Genomic DNA, 16,120 nt, shown 5'->3' with positions numbered 1-16,120 from the left:
CCTGCCAACTCAAAAGTTACCTCATCCGGAAACACCCTCACAGATCCCCGCAGAATAATGTTGAGCCGAATATCTGCCCTCTCGTGGTTCAGACGTGCTAACACATAAAGCTCACCACCACACCAGCCGTGCTGTTTTAGAGCTCATTATTTCAAAGAGGAGGAGGATGACAGAGTAAGATAAGGTCACATAGCCAGAGATGGGGAATAAGGGATGAGAACTTGAAGACCAAAGTGCAACATAATTGATTCTAGTTGGGCCCAAAAATGTGAGACCACGAAGAAAACAATGTGGCTGCTCAGATTTCATGAATTGTTCTTTGGAAAGTACACAGTAAAGAAACATAGCTTAAAAACAAGTGTAGGTGCAGTCATTGAGAGACCAGAAATCCTGAGTACTTTGGGCTCATGGAAAAAGCGGAAGATTAGAGAAAGAAATGTCAAGGAAGAGAGAGTTAACACATGCAAGGCGAGATGCTCAACTCCATTTTTCTAAAAAGTTCTCTTTTTTTCCTTCTCAAGAAGCCTGATATTCCAATTAGAAATGCTAAAACATATGTGATTTTTAAGAAGCAGTTCAAAAGCCATGAGGAAAAAGTTCAAAGATGTATTTCTTTAAGTGTTTCCAGGCCTCAGTTACTTGGGTTTTGGGGCCCCAAAAAATGATTGTGGAACTGTGACTGTGCAAAACCATGAGGAGTGGATGAAGTATGAGACGGTAAGAATAAAACATCCTGTTTTTTGGGAAGGAGGGAAATCTGGGCCCAGGAATTAAAGGCTGGGGAGGTTGGGATAGCCCAGAGCAAAATTCTGGAAGAGATCATTAAGCAGAGTGTTTGTGAGAAGAAGGAAAATGAAATAGCGATCACTAGGAGCCAGTCCTAAAATCCAGTTCCTCGAGTCTGCTCAGGGACTCTGTCTTATAGCAGCTGCACAAATGAGCTTTGAACATTTGTGTTGACCACAGTGTGAACTAGCAATGAGATGCTATAACTAAAGTGAGAACATAATCAGAGATGCTCTGCTAAAATTCAATCTAGGAGGTAGAATATACTTATCCAAATATGCCATGTGCACACAGTTCTATGAACTGCATTTTTTCCATGTATTTTTTACATTTTATTTAAGGTATACAGATTTCATGTATTTACTATATACAGATTTGGGATCATAATGATGCTTCCCATCCTACCCTCTCTCCCACTCATGCTCCCACCCTTCTTCCTCCTCCCTCTCCTATTCCCACTCTTAATTTTTATAAAGATCTATTTTCAGTTTACTTTATACTCATAATATTGACCCTACAGTAAGTAAAGAGATCAACAAATAGTATGAAGAAAAAAACAGTTTCCAACAGTCGAGCCAAGGGCTGTTAAAAATCATCGAATCTGAAAATATCAATTTCACTCTTATACATTACATTTCTGGTATTCTATTAATAACCACAGATCAGAAAAATTTGGTATTTGTCTTTTGGGGACTGGCTTATTTCACTAAGTATAATGGTTTCTAGTTGCATCCATTTTGTTGCAAATGACAAGATTTCTTTTTTTTTTTACCACTGTGTTGTATTCCATAGTGTATATATACCATAATTTCTTTATCCAGTCTTCCAATGATAGGCATTGGGGTTGATTCCATATCTTAGCTATTGTGAAATGAGCTGCAAAACCCATGAGAGTACAGAAAACTTTCATCCGCTGATTTCATTTTGATTTCAGTTAATTCCCAGGAGTGGGATGGTTGGGTCTGTATTATGAACTGTATTTCAAGAGTCAGTGCAAGTTGGATATAGGAAAAATTAACAAGGAAGATGGAACTTGTATTTACTGAGCAAGCAACTCATGTTGGATGGAGTGTGTGTGTGTGTATGTGTGTGTGTTTTAATACTTAATGCTATCAGGAGGTCATTAATGTGCCTACTTTAGATGAAGCAGTATTATATAGTATGTTTGCTGAAGGCCAACAGCTAGGAAGCAGCAAAGCTAAAACCTGAACCTGAATCTTTCTCATCCCCAAACCCATGCCCTTTCCACAGTGAAAAACTGTTGAAGCAATGAGGGATCTGGAAAATGGGCTAGTTGAGGAACCATCAAAGGAAGAGTGTTTCTCTTTAAAAATAAAAGGAGTAAATATAAATATGGTGGCTGTCTCTGATATTCAGACCATTGCCATTTGTAAAGACTAGCCTCGTTCCCTCCAGTACCAGAGGATAGAATAGGTCAGGAGTCTGGGAGTAATGAGAGCAGTTACCATTTGTTCACCACTTGCTGTAAGCTAATCCCTCCGTGTACATTCATTCCTTTGCCTCCATGATGGAGGTGCAGCCCTGTGATCCTCCCCATGTCACAGGTGAGGAACAAGGGGCAGATGGAGGTCCAAGCCGGGATCCTCAGCTGCTAAATGGCAGAGCCTGTGCTGAAATCCAGGGCTGTCCCACCGAGGGCCAGAGTTCTCAACCATTTCCCTCCACGGCACTCCTCGTGGTACATTTACACTCAACAAAAGGGAAAAATTCCAAGTAGTCAGACCTCCTATAAAAGCAGTGGGTACTGTGTGAAGGTGTGAATTGCCTGTCCTATCGCCGGCAAATCCTGACTGACAGGGTTGTGGGGTTGGATCTGGGCCTGAAGACCTCACAGGTCTCTTTCTGCTCTGAATTCTCTATTTTTCCCTGTGATTCTAAGAGAAATAAGTTTACCTATGGACTAAGCCTGGGAAGGGTGCTGGTGGTGGTGGTGGATCTGATAATTCTTTATCACTTTGTCACATTGAATTCCAATATGTAATAAACCCCAAATCTAGTATCTCAAAGATATTGTTTCTATTTTAGTCGTTTTAGGTAAGTTTATAGATACTAGAGGCCTCAGAGAAGTTTGTTGTTAAAGCTTTTAAAGCATAATAGATTCATTAGTCAGAGAAATTATAATTCTATGCATGTTTTGAAATAAAAGCAGGAGCTCTTAGGAAATTCAATGAGAAAATCAAACCTAACAAAATCTTCGTAATCATTAACATTATGTGAACTGCTTTGATGTTCTACCCTTGATAATTAGAGCGGAAATTAACCAAGGTGCTTCTTTGCAGATAGAATCAAGGGTATCCTAGATGTAAGGATGAAGAGGAAGAAGGAAAGAGAAAGGGACATCTTTCCTATTCTCTCGAGCGCTGATATTCCTCTCTCCTCCCTGAGTTTCTGCCATCCCCACAGTCAGAGTCCTTAAGAACTCCATGTAATGGAGAAATTAAGAGTTCTTGGAATATATTGCAGGATCTGGAAATCTGGACCCAAGGCCTTCATTTGTTGACTTACTAATTTGCTGCTGATGAATGAGGTCATATGGAAAAACTTTCTACTGCTTGGTTGTGTTGGTGGAAACTTTTCCTAAGCACTAACCAAATGACTAGAGGTTGCTTACTTTTAATAACAACACATTAAGTTTCTGAACCCAGAGTAGGGCAGAGCAGTCTCCAGAGAGCTCCAGTCCAAAAAGAGTGGCTGTATGCACGCACAGGTTGTCATCATATGTTCTGAAAAGTTGTTTTGTCTATTAAGGTTAAGTTAAGCTTAGCTTGCCGCTGTCCCTGTTTGCCTTCTACATCGTGGTGTCTCGCTGCTGAGTGCCAGTTTGCATTCATATCTGCTGTGTCAGCTTTAAATTCAGTTCTCAGTCCCCAGGGCATTACATAACAATAAATTAAAAACTCAAAAAAAAAAGTCAAGGAAGTTTTATGTGCGTTGCATCTGAACTAACTGGACCTGACTTCCTGGACCTGGGAGAAGTGAGCAGCCAGGTGGCCCATTTTAGAGATGCTCGTTAATGACAGACTGAACCCCTCCCTGTCTCCTAAATAAGCGTCAAGAACCTTCCTTGTGTCAATCATTGTGCTGGCACTGGGCATGCCCAAATTGGCTCTTGTTCCTTGAGGGAACTCCTATGTAGATATCATAGTGGGAGACACGTGGGTCCAGAGCTGCTCAGGTTGCTACAGGGAAGGGGAAGCTTCTTGGAACCACGTCTTGCAGAATGCCCAGGTGTTTGCAGAAGTTGCATAGGTAGGAAGCTATGTGCAGCTGGTTCTGGAAGCCTATATAGGTCAGGGTTCTGGAGATTTGAACTTGATCCTGAAGGCAGTAGGAAGCCTTTGGGTGATTTTAAAAATGAAATTATGGGATATAATTTGTGTTTTTAGCAACATGGAGAATGGGTTGGCTATAGTTTAGCTGGGAATCAGCGAGGTACATGATTTAGCTGATGCTGGAGAAATCCAGGTGAAAAATGAAAACTACGGCAATACCATGGAGCAGAAGAGAAAAGTACATAGCAGAGACATCTTAGGAGGTAGGCTGCAAGGAACTTGGCCATGAATGACAGATACTGAGGAGCTGTAGAGGAAGGCATCAAGGATGTCACCAAGGTTTCTGGCTTCGGTGGGTGTGGTACCTCCTCACCAAGATGGGGCTCAGGAGAAAGGAGGTCACATTTGCTTGAAGAAGATAATGGGGGGCAGGTGCTATGGCTTAGCGGGTAAGGCCGCCACCTGCAGTGCTGGCATCCCATATGGGCACCAGTTTGAGCCCCAGCTGCTCCACCTCCAATCCAACTCCCTGATGATGTGCCTAGGAGGGCGCAGAAGATGGCTGAAGTGTTTGGGGCCCTGCACCCACGTGGGAGACCAGAGGGAGCTCCTAGCTCCTGGCTTCAGATCGGCTCAGCTCCAGCTGTTGCAGCCATTTGAGGAGTGAACCAGCAGATAGAAGACCTCTCTCTCTCTCTCTCTGCCTCTGCCTTTCTGTAACTCTGCCTTTCAAATAAATAAATAAATCTTTTTAAAAAAGAAGGAGAAGGAGAAGAAAATTAGTTCGATTGGGGAACATGACAAATTTGGGGAACTTGAGAGATGTTCAGGAGGTGCCCAGGAAGCTCCGTCAGGAGATGCTGGCGGATGATGTTGTCTGCATCCATGTAAGGAAGACAAGACTGGCATCAGTAGAAGGCTGGGGACTTCATAGGCCCCAGAACTTTGGATTAGCTCGATTAGAAGTCATGTTGAACAGACATAACAACCTCTGCTTGAGGATCATGTAGAGTTGGTGGAAATCACTTCTAGCTGATAAGCAGAGGTGAACTTGGATTTCCTTCCAATGGAAGGAAATGCCCACTTTTTTTTTTTTTTTTTTTTAGAAAGTGAGAGAGACAGAGAGAAAGGTCTTCCTTCCGTTGGTTCACCCCCCAAATGGCCACTACAGCTGGCGCGATGTGCCGATCTGAAGCCAGGAGCCAGGTGCTTCTTCCTGGTCTCCCATGTGGGTGCAGGGGCCCAAGCACTTGGACCATCCTCCACTGCCTTCCCTGGCCACAGCAGAGAGCTGGACTGGAAGAGGAGCAACCAGGACAGAACCGGTGCCCCAACCAGGACTAGAACCCCGGGTGCCAGCGCCGCAGGCGGAGGATTAGCCTAGTGAGCCATGGCACAGGCCCTATGCCCACTTTTTCAAATGTCTCTCCCTGGCTTATTGGGATCCTGTGGTGAGACTCGTGGTTCCTAGAGTGTTTAGAGGCTTTACCAGCAAGGAGATGTAAAGTGTACTTTACTAGCTATCTCGTCTTCCTGATAACCCTGCAAGGTGTTACTAGTAATTGTCCCATTTTACAGATAATGCCACTGAACCTCAGGATTTGCGTAATTTACCTTGTAATCAGTAGCGAAGTTGTAGGTAAGTTATAGACTCTAAATCCTGTTCTCTTTCTGCTATGCATAACAGACTTACACCAGAACAAACCAAGCCATTATTGAATCCTTGAGTGAAGATTGCCAGTGTTGTTATTGAGGGGGTGTTTTGTGGAAACGAGGAGGCTGCATAGTATTTACCAAGAGCGATACCCTCCCTGGCACCTCCACAACTGGTTCCACTGATGTGTACCAGCACTCAAACATGGTGGCTCTGGTGGTGCCCTGTCCTAGGCCTGCTGAAGATTCAGCCACTAGGACCTTGCTTATAATTTTGCTCCTTGCTCTGGCCTTTCCTTCTGCCTCTGCCCATGTACCCTCTTCCCCATGCCCCAAGCAGTCAGACTGATCCTTTAGTTTGAAGTATAAGGAAGCCAGGCCTCTGCTGAAATCCTCTGGGAATCAAAACCAGAAGGGAAGGGATTCTGGTGTTTCACAGAGCGGTGGTTTAAGTATAGTTTGTGGTAAAGGAAATGCAAGGCTGATTGCCTGGTATAACTGGTTTATGCTGTGCATCTATGTTGGAATGCTGCGCTGTACCCCATAAAAATGTATAGATGTTTCATGCTAATTAAAAATCTTAATTTAAAAAGTAGTAAGGTAGAAAAACCTCTGATGGTTTCTCCTTTCATTTCAAATAAACGTTCTGTTCCCACTTCCTGCAATGCTTTTGCCTGGATATCTCTGAGTGGCTCCTCTGGGAGATCTTTAAGGTCTCTGCCTGCCTGTGAGACCTTAAATATCAGCTCCTAAGCGCTGTCCCTTATTCTGCCTTATTTTGCTCATAGCGTTTATTTTCTACTTGTTTACTGACATCTCTAACATGTGAACTCTGTGAGCTCAAGTCTTTGCCCTATTCCCATTGCATCCCTGGCTGGTGGGATAGGGCCAGGCACGCAGTTAAGAACTCAGTGGCTTTGACTGAATCATAGAATGGATGACTGGTGGCTGTGGTCCTAGCAGAGAGGGATGGGGAGCAGGGTCACTCTCACCACAAGACCTGTGACAATGAAACACAGTATCCTAGTCTGCCTCCCCCGACCCCTGTGTGATTAGTTTACTGTTGCTGCTTCCCCAAGTCTTCTCATTTGGGGTAACTGTGAGCTGGTATCAGAAAGCCTATGCCCCCATTTCCCTGGCTTGATTGCAGATCTTTTGCTTTGAGAAGGCTGGGAGCGATTTTTACTTCTGACACTCAAGTTACCAGGACAGGCTTGCCACCCCAGGCAGTGGCTAGTGATGGCGTGGACTCCATGTCCTACTCGCACCCACTCTTCCAGCTCTGGCAATCGTGGTCAGGTCAGTGTTTGTGGAAACTGTTGAAAGCACCTTGTACAGTTTAGCTTTTTGATCACATAGGAAGACTTTTCTCTGACGACTTCTTCAGAGTGTCCATAGGCAGAGCTTTCCTACTGGGGATTTGAACTTAACATCATATTCAGTTCCTTTTTTCTCTCGCTCTTTCTCTAGGATCTTCTATGTCTCTCATGATTCCCAAGACTTGAAGATCTTCAGCTATATCGCTCGAGATGGTGCCAGCAATATCTTCAGGTGTAACGTCTTTAAATCCAAGAAAAAGGTAAAGATCACTCACTGGTCATCTACTGCTTTCCTCTAATGGACCCAGGGCACCCGTAACCTTGGACCCTCTCCCTGTTGAAGATTTAGAGGTGGCTATTTTAATACTGACATTGGGTCCCAATGATCTGCCCTTGCTCCCATGTATTGAAATTCTCTCCTAGTTTCGTATGAACTTTGTAGTAGTTACATATGCACAATTGCAAAGGGATGAGCCTGGAACAGGACTAAGTAGCACTGGAAATGATGCTCACGCTAGCGTGCAGTAGAGAAGAACATTGTCATTTATGAAGACAAATGCTTCCTCGTAATCCTGTGTATTATTAGTGAGCTGCAGATCATGACATGTGGAATTTTATTTAAACTTACAGTGATACATAATGATTGTCTTGGATCGTTATTTGATACTTGAGTAAATGCAGCTTTTACAGTTCTGTAGAAGTATTCCTCCTCTCTGTTATCCCTCCAGAAATGTAATACACAAAACTGGGGTTTTGGAGAGACTTTCCCAACCTTTTGCAGAGGTTGGGAAACCTATTATGTAGCCTCACCTCTCCACCAGAACTCTGGGATTTGTGATGCAAGCAACCACCCCTCAATGGGTCCCATCTTCCTTGTCTCTAAAATAAGGATGATAGTCAAAGTCAGCATTTCCTAAGATGTATGCTGTAAAACATTTATCATCTCAAATGGTCCACATGGAAACTGCCCTATTTATGTTGCTGAGAGGTCCTGAAGTTAAAGAAACTCCTGTAACTTTGTTTAACCCAGCATTACTCTACTGATTTGGTTGTGGAACTATATTATTTTTCCATGTAATTAATATGTGAGACAGGGGCCCAAGTACTTGAGCCATCTTCTTCTGCCTTCTCAGGTGCATTAACAGGGAGCTAGACTGGAAGCAAGAGCAGCTGGGACACAAACCAGCACTCATATGGGATGCTGGTATCCCAGGTGGCAGCTTAACCCACCGCACACAATGCTGGCCCCAGTGCATGGCCTTTAGGGGACATCTAAACTAATATGCAAACCAAAGCACCATGTTATGCTTTAAAAGGCATTTTAACAGGTTTGTAGGAACTTTGTCAAGCATGATGACAGGGTCAAGATTTACCAGGGCATGTTTCCCATTTCTCTACCCTAGCTCCAACAAACAGAATTATGCTTTGCTACATTAGCCTCTTCCTTTAAGGAGATTTGTGCTCTTACCAATTGTCTCAGTCTGTTTTCTGCTGCTACAACAGGAACATATTGGTGTCACGCTTCTGGAGACTGAGAAGTCCCAGAGCACAGTGCTGGCATCTGGTGAGGGCCTCTGTGCTGTCATCCCATGGTGAGAGGTGCACGGACAAAAAAGGACTGAACTTGATTTTGTAACATACATTCTTGGGGTAACTGACCCACTCCCATGCTAACAATATCAATCCATTCTTGAAGGCAGAACCCTCCTGGCCTAATCACCTCTTATTAGGTAGACCCCACTTCCCATCACTGTTGGATTGAGGATTATGTTTCCAACGCATTGAAGCTATAGTATCCATCCTGTGCCCAGGCTTTTAAAATGCTGATCATGGAATTGGATAAAAAGTACCAGAACTGGAAAGGTAGGAGGAAAAAAGAGGGTATCTTGCCAGACTTCACCTACATAATAGTACGTAAGAGAAGAAAAAAAAAATGAGGCCCAAGTTGAGCTGCATATTAGCTAACTAATAGAAGAAGGAGTAGGGAGAGGATGAGAAGGAAAAGCGTTGGAGCTGGAGGTGAACGGATTTAGGGCCTGGGAGAATGAAAGGCTCTTCTGCAGTTTTGAGGTGCAGTGAATACCCAAGTTCCTGAGAGTTATAAATTACATCATGAATAACGTTTTTGGCAGATGCAACTAAAGACTGAAATCCTCTTTTAATTCATTTTGAGACTTTGTGTTTCTGCCTTTAGTTTCATGTGTAGACTGCATCATATCAACCTGGGAATATATTAGAGCTACAAATACCCTGATCACTTAACAAGTACTTTAATGATTAGTCTTATTTTATCCTTATCACATGTAAGTAAAGAAGGTTAAGATAGGTCGCTTTCACCCTCTCCCTCTAGTTTACAGAGGAGTAAATGGAGGCTTAGAGAGATTAAATGACTTGCCCACATTCCCAGGAGCAGACACCGGCCGGGAATCAGGAAGACATGTAGAGCAAAAGAATCTTGAGCAAGAAAGTGAAGGAGACAGTTAAATCAGGAGACTTTAAAAATGTTGTGGAAATGAAATTAAAAGCTAAGTTTATTTTGGTACAAACATTTTTGAAATCCATCCGTATGCAGTCTTTAAAAAGTTCATGAAAAATGCATGGATTTCAAAATTCTTTTGCATCAAAAACCTTCTTAACTTTTCACTGCATTTTTCCACAAATTTTTTGAAGTACCCTTGTAATTGCGTTGCCATTGGATAGTAACACATACATGGTAGGGGCATGGTGGGGAGCGGAGGGGCATCTGATTCTTCTGCCAAAACCGGAATCTAAGAACAATGCCCACCTGGAACTTTGAGCTTGAAAGGAAGCATGGAATCAAGTTCTCATTACCCAATGAAAAGGAGTAGTCATCTGGTCCCTCTCATACCATTTTTTGCTGCGTCTCATATCTCTCGGAGCTGATTCTGATCTCTGGCTCCTCTATTCTCTATGTTTCTTTCGCCTTCACCTGCTGAGACTGTAGCCCTTCATAAGAGGGTTGGTTCTCAGGCCCCTTGCTGGCCTGGAGCCACACAGCTGAGGGAATTGTTCCAGACAGCCTGGGCTGTGAGCCCCACTGCTGCTGAACTATAGGTGGGAGGGCCAGTTTCCAAGCCTGCAAAGAGAAGCGAATTGTTTAGGAAAGGAAGCAGAACTAGGGAGGGGTAGGAACACGTCTGCGAGATTTTTGCACACCATCCTGGTTAGCCTCCAAGCTCGGGAAAGAGTATTAGTTGGCAAATCATGGAAATCCCTAAGAGGTAAGGAGAAAGGACTGTAGACCCTGAGGAGAGGAGATGTGGCCTGTGAGGTTATTTCTGGATCAATGGAGGTCAAAAGGGAGATCTGCCTGGAAGCCAGCTGGCCTGGATCATCTCCAGAGGGCTCATGTTGATCCTAGCGTAGGAAAACCTTGTCTGGGCTCCTTGCTGAGGCGGGGCTTTGGTTATTTCTTTTTTTAAAAGATTAATTCATTTATTTGAAAGTCAGAGTTAACACAGAGAGATAAGGAGAAGCAGAGGGGTGGGGTAGGGTGGGTATTTCATCTGCTGATTCACTCCCGAGTTGGCCACAACGGAGCTGCGCCGATCTGAAGCCAGAAGCCAGGAGCCTCCTCCGGTCTCCCACGCGAGTGCAGGGGCCCAAGGTCTTGGGCCATTTGCCAATGCTTTCCCAGGCCATAGCAGAGAGTTGGATGGGAAGTGGAGCAGCTGGGACTTGAACTGGTGCCTATATGGGATGCCAGCACTGCAGGTGGCTACACCACACCTGCTACACCACAGCCGCAGGACTTTGGTTATTTCACATCACATCGAGTCCTCTGCATGCATCCCCAGGGCACGTTTCCAGGGCACGTTTCTCACTGCAGGGCTCTAATGCAAGAGTCATCCTTGGCATATGGCTCACCTTGAGGCAAGACATTGTTTCTTCTGCTGATTGGCAGTCTGATCAGGTGCCTCAACCCTCGCAGGAGATGGCCTCCATCCTCCTTGCTCCTGCCCTCATTTTTGTGCTATACCTGTGATTCTTTTAGTCACCCACACAGATGGCCAAGGGGGTTTCCATCTTGGACATTCTTTTGGGAGAAAGGTTTTCATTTGGGCTTTCACCAGATAGCAGGATATTGCAGAACTATAACATAGTACCTGTTGTTTTATTGTTCTAGAGCTCTTAAAAGTTTTAGCCTTATACTAAGTCAAATATTAATAGCTGACTTGGTTTCAGGTATTTGCTATGTGCCTGAGACAGGCAGAGTTAGACAGTGAGAGAGAGAGAGACAGAAAGAGAGAGTTATAGATAGTGAGAGAGAGACAGAGAGAAAGGTCTTCCTTCCATTGGTTCACTCCCCTAATGACCGCTACAGCCGGCGGTGTGCCGATCCGTAGCCAGGAGCCAGGTGCTTCCTCCTGGTCTCCCATGAGGGTGCAAGGGTCCATCCTCCACTGCCTTCTCAAGCCACAGCAGAGAGCTGGACTGGAAGAGGAGTAACCGAGACTAGAACCCAGGGTGCCGGCGCCACAGGAGGAGGATTAGCCAAGTGAGCCCCGGCGCCGGCCCCTGAGACTGTTCTAAGCTCTGGAGAGGAATTATCTTATTTCAACAGCAGCCCTGTGAGATAGCTCCTATTATGCCTTTCATGTTATAGATGGGAAAATCGAGCCTTAAGGAACTCATTGTAAGTAGTGGAGTCAGACCTGAATTCAGAGGGTGTGATTCTGGACCACTCGGTTAAACCATTGTCCATGGTTCATTCGGCAGTAGTAGCAAAGGAATAGTTTTGTCCTCCAAGACCAATTTGTAACTGGGTTCAACTATAGTCATTACTTAAAAATAAAGAGCTCCTTGCCTCTGAATGGCCCATATCAATTTGACGTAGATTTTCCTTGTTTCACCTTAGTATCTCTGTGTGGCCAATATGATTCCATTTTATCATTGAAGAAGGAAAAGACCTAGGAAAGTAACTTACCCAGGTCACACAGCAGTGCTACTGAGATTACAACCAGGCTCCCTTGCTTCCCCTTCCAGGCCTTTGAGCACTAAACCCTGTTACACGAAATTCATATAACAGACACGTGAGCCTCTCTAGACTTGAGTTTCTACCACCATCAAATAAGATGAAAGTCATCTCAGAAATGTGCATGGTTATGCATGAAGGGGCCTGCTCTTGAGGGAACAGATTTTATATGAGTGGGAAGGTTTTGCAGGATTGTGGTGGAGGGATCCCATCAGCACACTTTAGGCTGAGTGCTAGAAAGGAGGATGCGAGTGGGTCTTGTCTTAGCTGAGAGCCTCCACCAGAGACACCTGCTAATGACATGGGATTTCCCTCTTCCCCTCCTTTGGGGGATATAATGATTGTACTCACTTGCAAGGCCCTTTGCCTTTTGAGACGCTTCTTGCATGGTCTCTTGACCTCTCCTGTGGAGTGGCTGTCGCCCTCCTGTCATGTTCTCCAGCCTCAGGAGGGTATGGCTGTCTACCCTGATTAAGAGTGACTGTACTTATTAGTGCATCAGTGCGTGAACTGTTGGTGATTAACAGGAGCCGCAGGACTCTCCCCATTATCTTCGTGGGCAGCTCCTTGAAATCAGGCTGCCTGCAATAACAGCTCAATTGGTTTAGGTTTGGAGAAGTCATTTCCTCCTGCAATGCTGTCAAGTTCAAGGGTGCTTTAGAGTTTGTACCAAATCTTGAATGATGGTGATAGTCACACGCTAAAGTATAAGTCACATGTCTGGTCAAGCTTGAGAGATGAAAGGGAAGCAGATCCTAAAACTAAGGAAAGAAACTGTTTTTATACCTAAATGTTCAGGTGGTTTTGAGTTTCAGAATTCATCTAGCCCAAGTCTCTGTTTATGGGTGCAGGAATCACTACCTGGAAATTAACTTCCTCTGGTTACCCAGCTGCTTACTGACCACTGAGATTGTAACTCAGCTGTATTTTCTCCATGTTGCTGTGTTTCATCAGCCAGCAGAGTATAAGAAAATACCCAGCAGTCTATTGGAAATGTTAGGATGTACTGTGTGCTGTCAGTACTGAAAGCCATGGCAACTCACCTTACACTGAGGAATATTCTGGCTGTCCAAGGCTTATGCCTTGATCAAATTATATGATCAGAGCCATTCAGTAACCTACTGGACAAAACCTAACCCATCTACCATTTGAGAGCCCTGGTAATTTGGGGCCTTCTATGAGTATAAGGCTAAATATGTATTCTTAAATTCCATATATTGTAATCATTTCATATATGTATAAGCTACATCTTCTATTAATGTTTTTTTTTTAAATTAAAGAAATACGACATTCAGTTCTATTTCTGTTGAGATTCTGAAGTGGTTAAGGTCAAGACAAGGACACTGTATTTCAGAGTTGTGACATATGAAAAGATTATAAACCTGTAACTTGTCCTATAGCCGACTGCAGGGACTTTTGTTCCCTGGAGTGGAGAAGCACTTGGCAGACAGATCTCGAGGGCCCAGAAAATGTGGGATTGTGGAAGGTGGGGAATAAACTTACAGAGAACCTTGCTTGTCAGAAGTGAGCTTCCACTTGCCAGCCCTTTTTTCTCATCTTAGTGTTGTTGTCATCATCCTCATCTTCATCTTCATCTTCATATACACTTTGCATTTTATGCTTACATTTTCTCCTTATCTCATGATTCCTTTAATCATTTCTATAGGTTGTGAATTAGAGCTTTTTGCAGAACAATGAAATTCATCACAGTGCCCAAGATAATTTGCTACATTAGCTGCAGAATAAGACTAATAATGACAGTTCTTTAGATGTGTATAGCACTTAACTGCTTCCAAAGTTCATAGGACCAACCAGCAACCAGATTACTTGGACTGAGTATAAAAAATACTATTCTGAATGACTGTAATTTTGCTTTGGACTAGTGAAGTACAGGAATGAGCCATCTGCTTCACCTCTGCTCAAAGCTACCATTGAGGCTTTGGTCTGCTTTTGAGTAGACAGCCGACTCACCAGGAGTGATTTTGTCATGATCTCAGCAGCAGTTTACCAAATATTGACACCTGCTAGGGGTACAGTTGCTACCTATATTAGGCGTGCTGAACAGAATAGCTCTCCATAACATATTGACCTCTCTGCTGGGTGGAGGGATGTCCTGGGGCTGGGCAGATGAGTTTATGTCAATATGAATAGGTAGATGGTTTCAAAACACATGGCTGTATGTGGTGAGGGTGAGTGGTGTAATGTTCCCAGACGGCTTCCTTTCCAGCCCTGTTTTCACAAAATGGCCTGTAATTGGCACTCCCCTGAGCCTCAGTGCTCTCCATCTGCAGCTGAGAGCACTCCGAGGTTAGCTATTCCTTTCCAGCTTTAAAAACATCAAAGCAACTGTATCCAGCCTAATCTTGACAACCAAGAGCCCACTCATGCTTTGGCTGTTAATAGAAAATGGCTTTTGGACAGGAAGATTTGATCCATGTGGCAGAGCACTTTCAGAGGCTTATGTGAAACTAAACTGGATTTGCGCAGAAATCATGCAGTATAATGATGCTTTAGAAAAAAAGAAAGCCCAGTAAATTCCTGAGAATGGCCAGATCTCAAAGCTGCAAAAGGCTGCTTTACTGATGTTCCACTTGTTCACTTGGCTTTGTAGCTAGTGGCTTTCGGTCTTGACACCTCCACTTTGGTTTCCAAAGGCTGTGAGATGGGAGCAACTGCTTCGAAGTGACGTAGGAGACCCAAAGAACAAGAATTCATATGAGCCTCTGGAAAGGGTCCTTTTTCAAGCTTCTCTTTACTGGAGTGTTTCTCTCTCTCTCTCTCTCTCTCTCTCTCTCTCTCTCTCCCCCTCTCCTTCCTCTCTCTCTTGCTCTCTCTCTCTCTCGGGCTCAGGCATGGCTGATTAACTATTAAGCCCCAGCACGTGTGATTGCTGTGTTCCAGCGGGCAGGCAAAATCAGTTGCCTCCCCTAGAGGACTCCAGGTGGTGTCACGGAGCCAGTAGGCCTAGCAGGCAGGAACCAACAGGGTTGTGCAGAGTAGATGGTGGGAGGGACAAGTACAGAATGCCCCTACTAGCTACCTTCAAGTCGTTGCTTCCCTAACAAGGTCTTCATATACAGCATCCTCTGAAAGCAAGGAGGACAAGAAAGGTCAAAGGGCACCTGAACTCATGCAGTCATCTATGAGTTGGGTTAGGAGCCACCCAGCACTTTCTGACTCCTAGAGTGACGAATGGGAAGGACAGGAGGTGGTTGTTGCTTTCATGTCTGTGGTCATTCTATAAAGCAGATGGGGTAGCTTGATTATGTATCCAAGAGCAGAGGACTTTTCATAAAATATGCTACTGTGTATGGAAATACAGCCTTCACATTAAAGAAGAGTAGAGGATAAATCAAAATGAAACCAGTTAGTCCTGAATATGCAGATTTTAGAACTCTTGGTTGACAGTTTCCTCCTACACAGAAGCCGGCATAGTAGCTCAGATTCCTTCAGTCCAGGAGTTTTCCTCTGATGCTGTGGGATGGGAGATGGGTGGCATTAGCTTTTAGACGCTGGCATATGTGCATAAGACGTGATTCTCTTAGTATTTTGTGTTCCTATATTGATAAAATAACTTCAACCTTTCCTGAACTACTTTTATTTTCTGTCTGGTCTTTCAGTACAATGAATTCCACATCCAGAATAAAATAGTTCTTGAACATGTACTTTATGACAAGCACTGTGGGAGGTGCCATCATGCAAGTTACCCATATATTTATGGGAGATACAATAGACACATCACTTATTTGCTTCTTCAGTGATGTTACAGAAATACTACATAGAACAGTTGTGAAAAAAGGAGGATGGTCAGGCAGCGAGGGAGGCTGAGGAGGCAGGATGCCATTTCCAACGTGGGGAAAGCAGGAATACGAAACCCATAATCTGCACTTTCTGCTTTTTCAGAGCACCCTGCTAGAGATCAGGGTCAGTTGCTGATCCTAATAAGTGCACTAATAAGTGTGAAAATAAAACAATATAAACATTAAGCATTAAAACCCACCCATTTCCTTGCAACCATTTTGGGCTAATAAATAGTTGATTGAACCTCTAGGCCCATTTATCTTGATGAAGGT

At 44.0% G+C, this 16,120-nt stretch overlaps 1 protein-coding gene across 6 annotated transcripts in view; it reads left to right on the top strand.

Moving 5' to 3' along the window:
• The window catches only part of C7H1orf226 (chromosome 7 C1orf226 homolog), a 342,221-nt gene that overhangs the window by 283,932 nt on the left and 42,169 nt on the right, over positions 1 to 16,120 (top strand). For all 6 annotated transcript variants that reach the window (XM_008264164.5, XM_089299664.1, XM_051857177.3 and 3 more), the window contains one exon: positions 7,203 to 7,311. In XM_008264164.5, the coding sequence (XP_008262386.3) occupies positions 7,203 to 7,311 (109 nt within the window). The remainder of the gene's footprint in view (positions 1 to 7,202; positions 7,312 to 16,120) is intronic.

Source organism: Oryctolagus cuniculus, chromosome 7, assembly GCF_051225735.1.
Source record: "Oryctolagus cuniculus isolate XC-2025 breed Fujian yellow rabbit chromosome 7, ASM5122573v1, whole genome shotgun sequence".
In the NCBI taxonomy this organism is placed as follows: Eukaryota; Metazoa; Chordata; class Mammalia; order Lagomorpha; family Leporidae; genus Oryctolagus; species Oryctolagus cuniculus.
The sequence above is the reverse complement of the archived record's forward strand: the minus strand, read 5'-3'. Positions and strand labels throughout refer to the sequence as shown.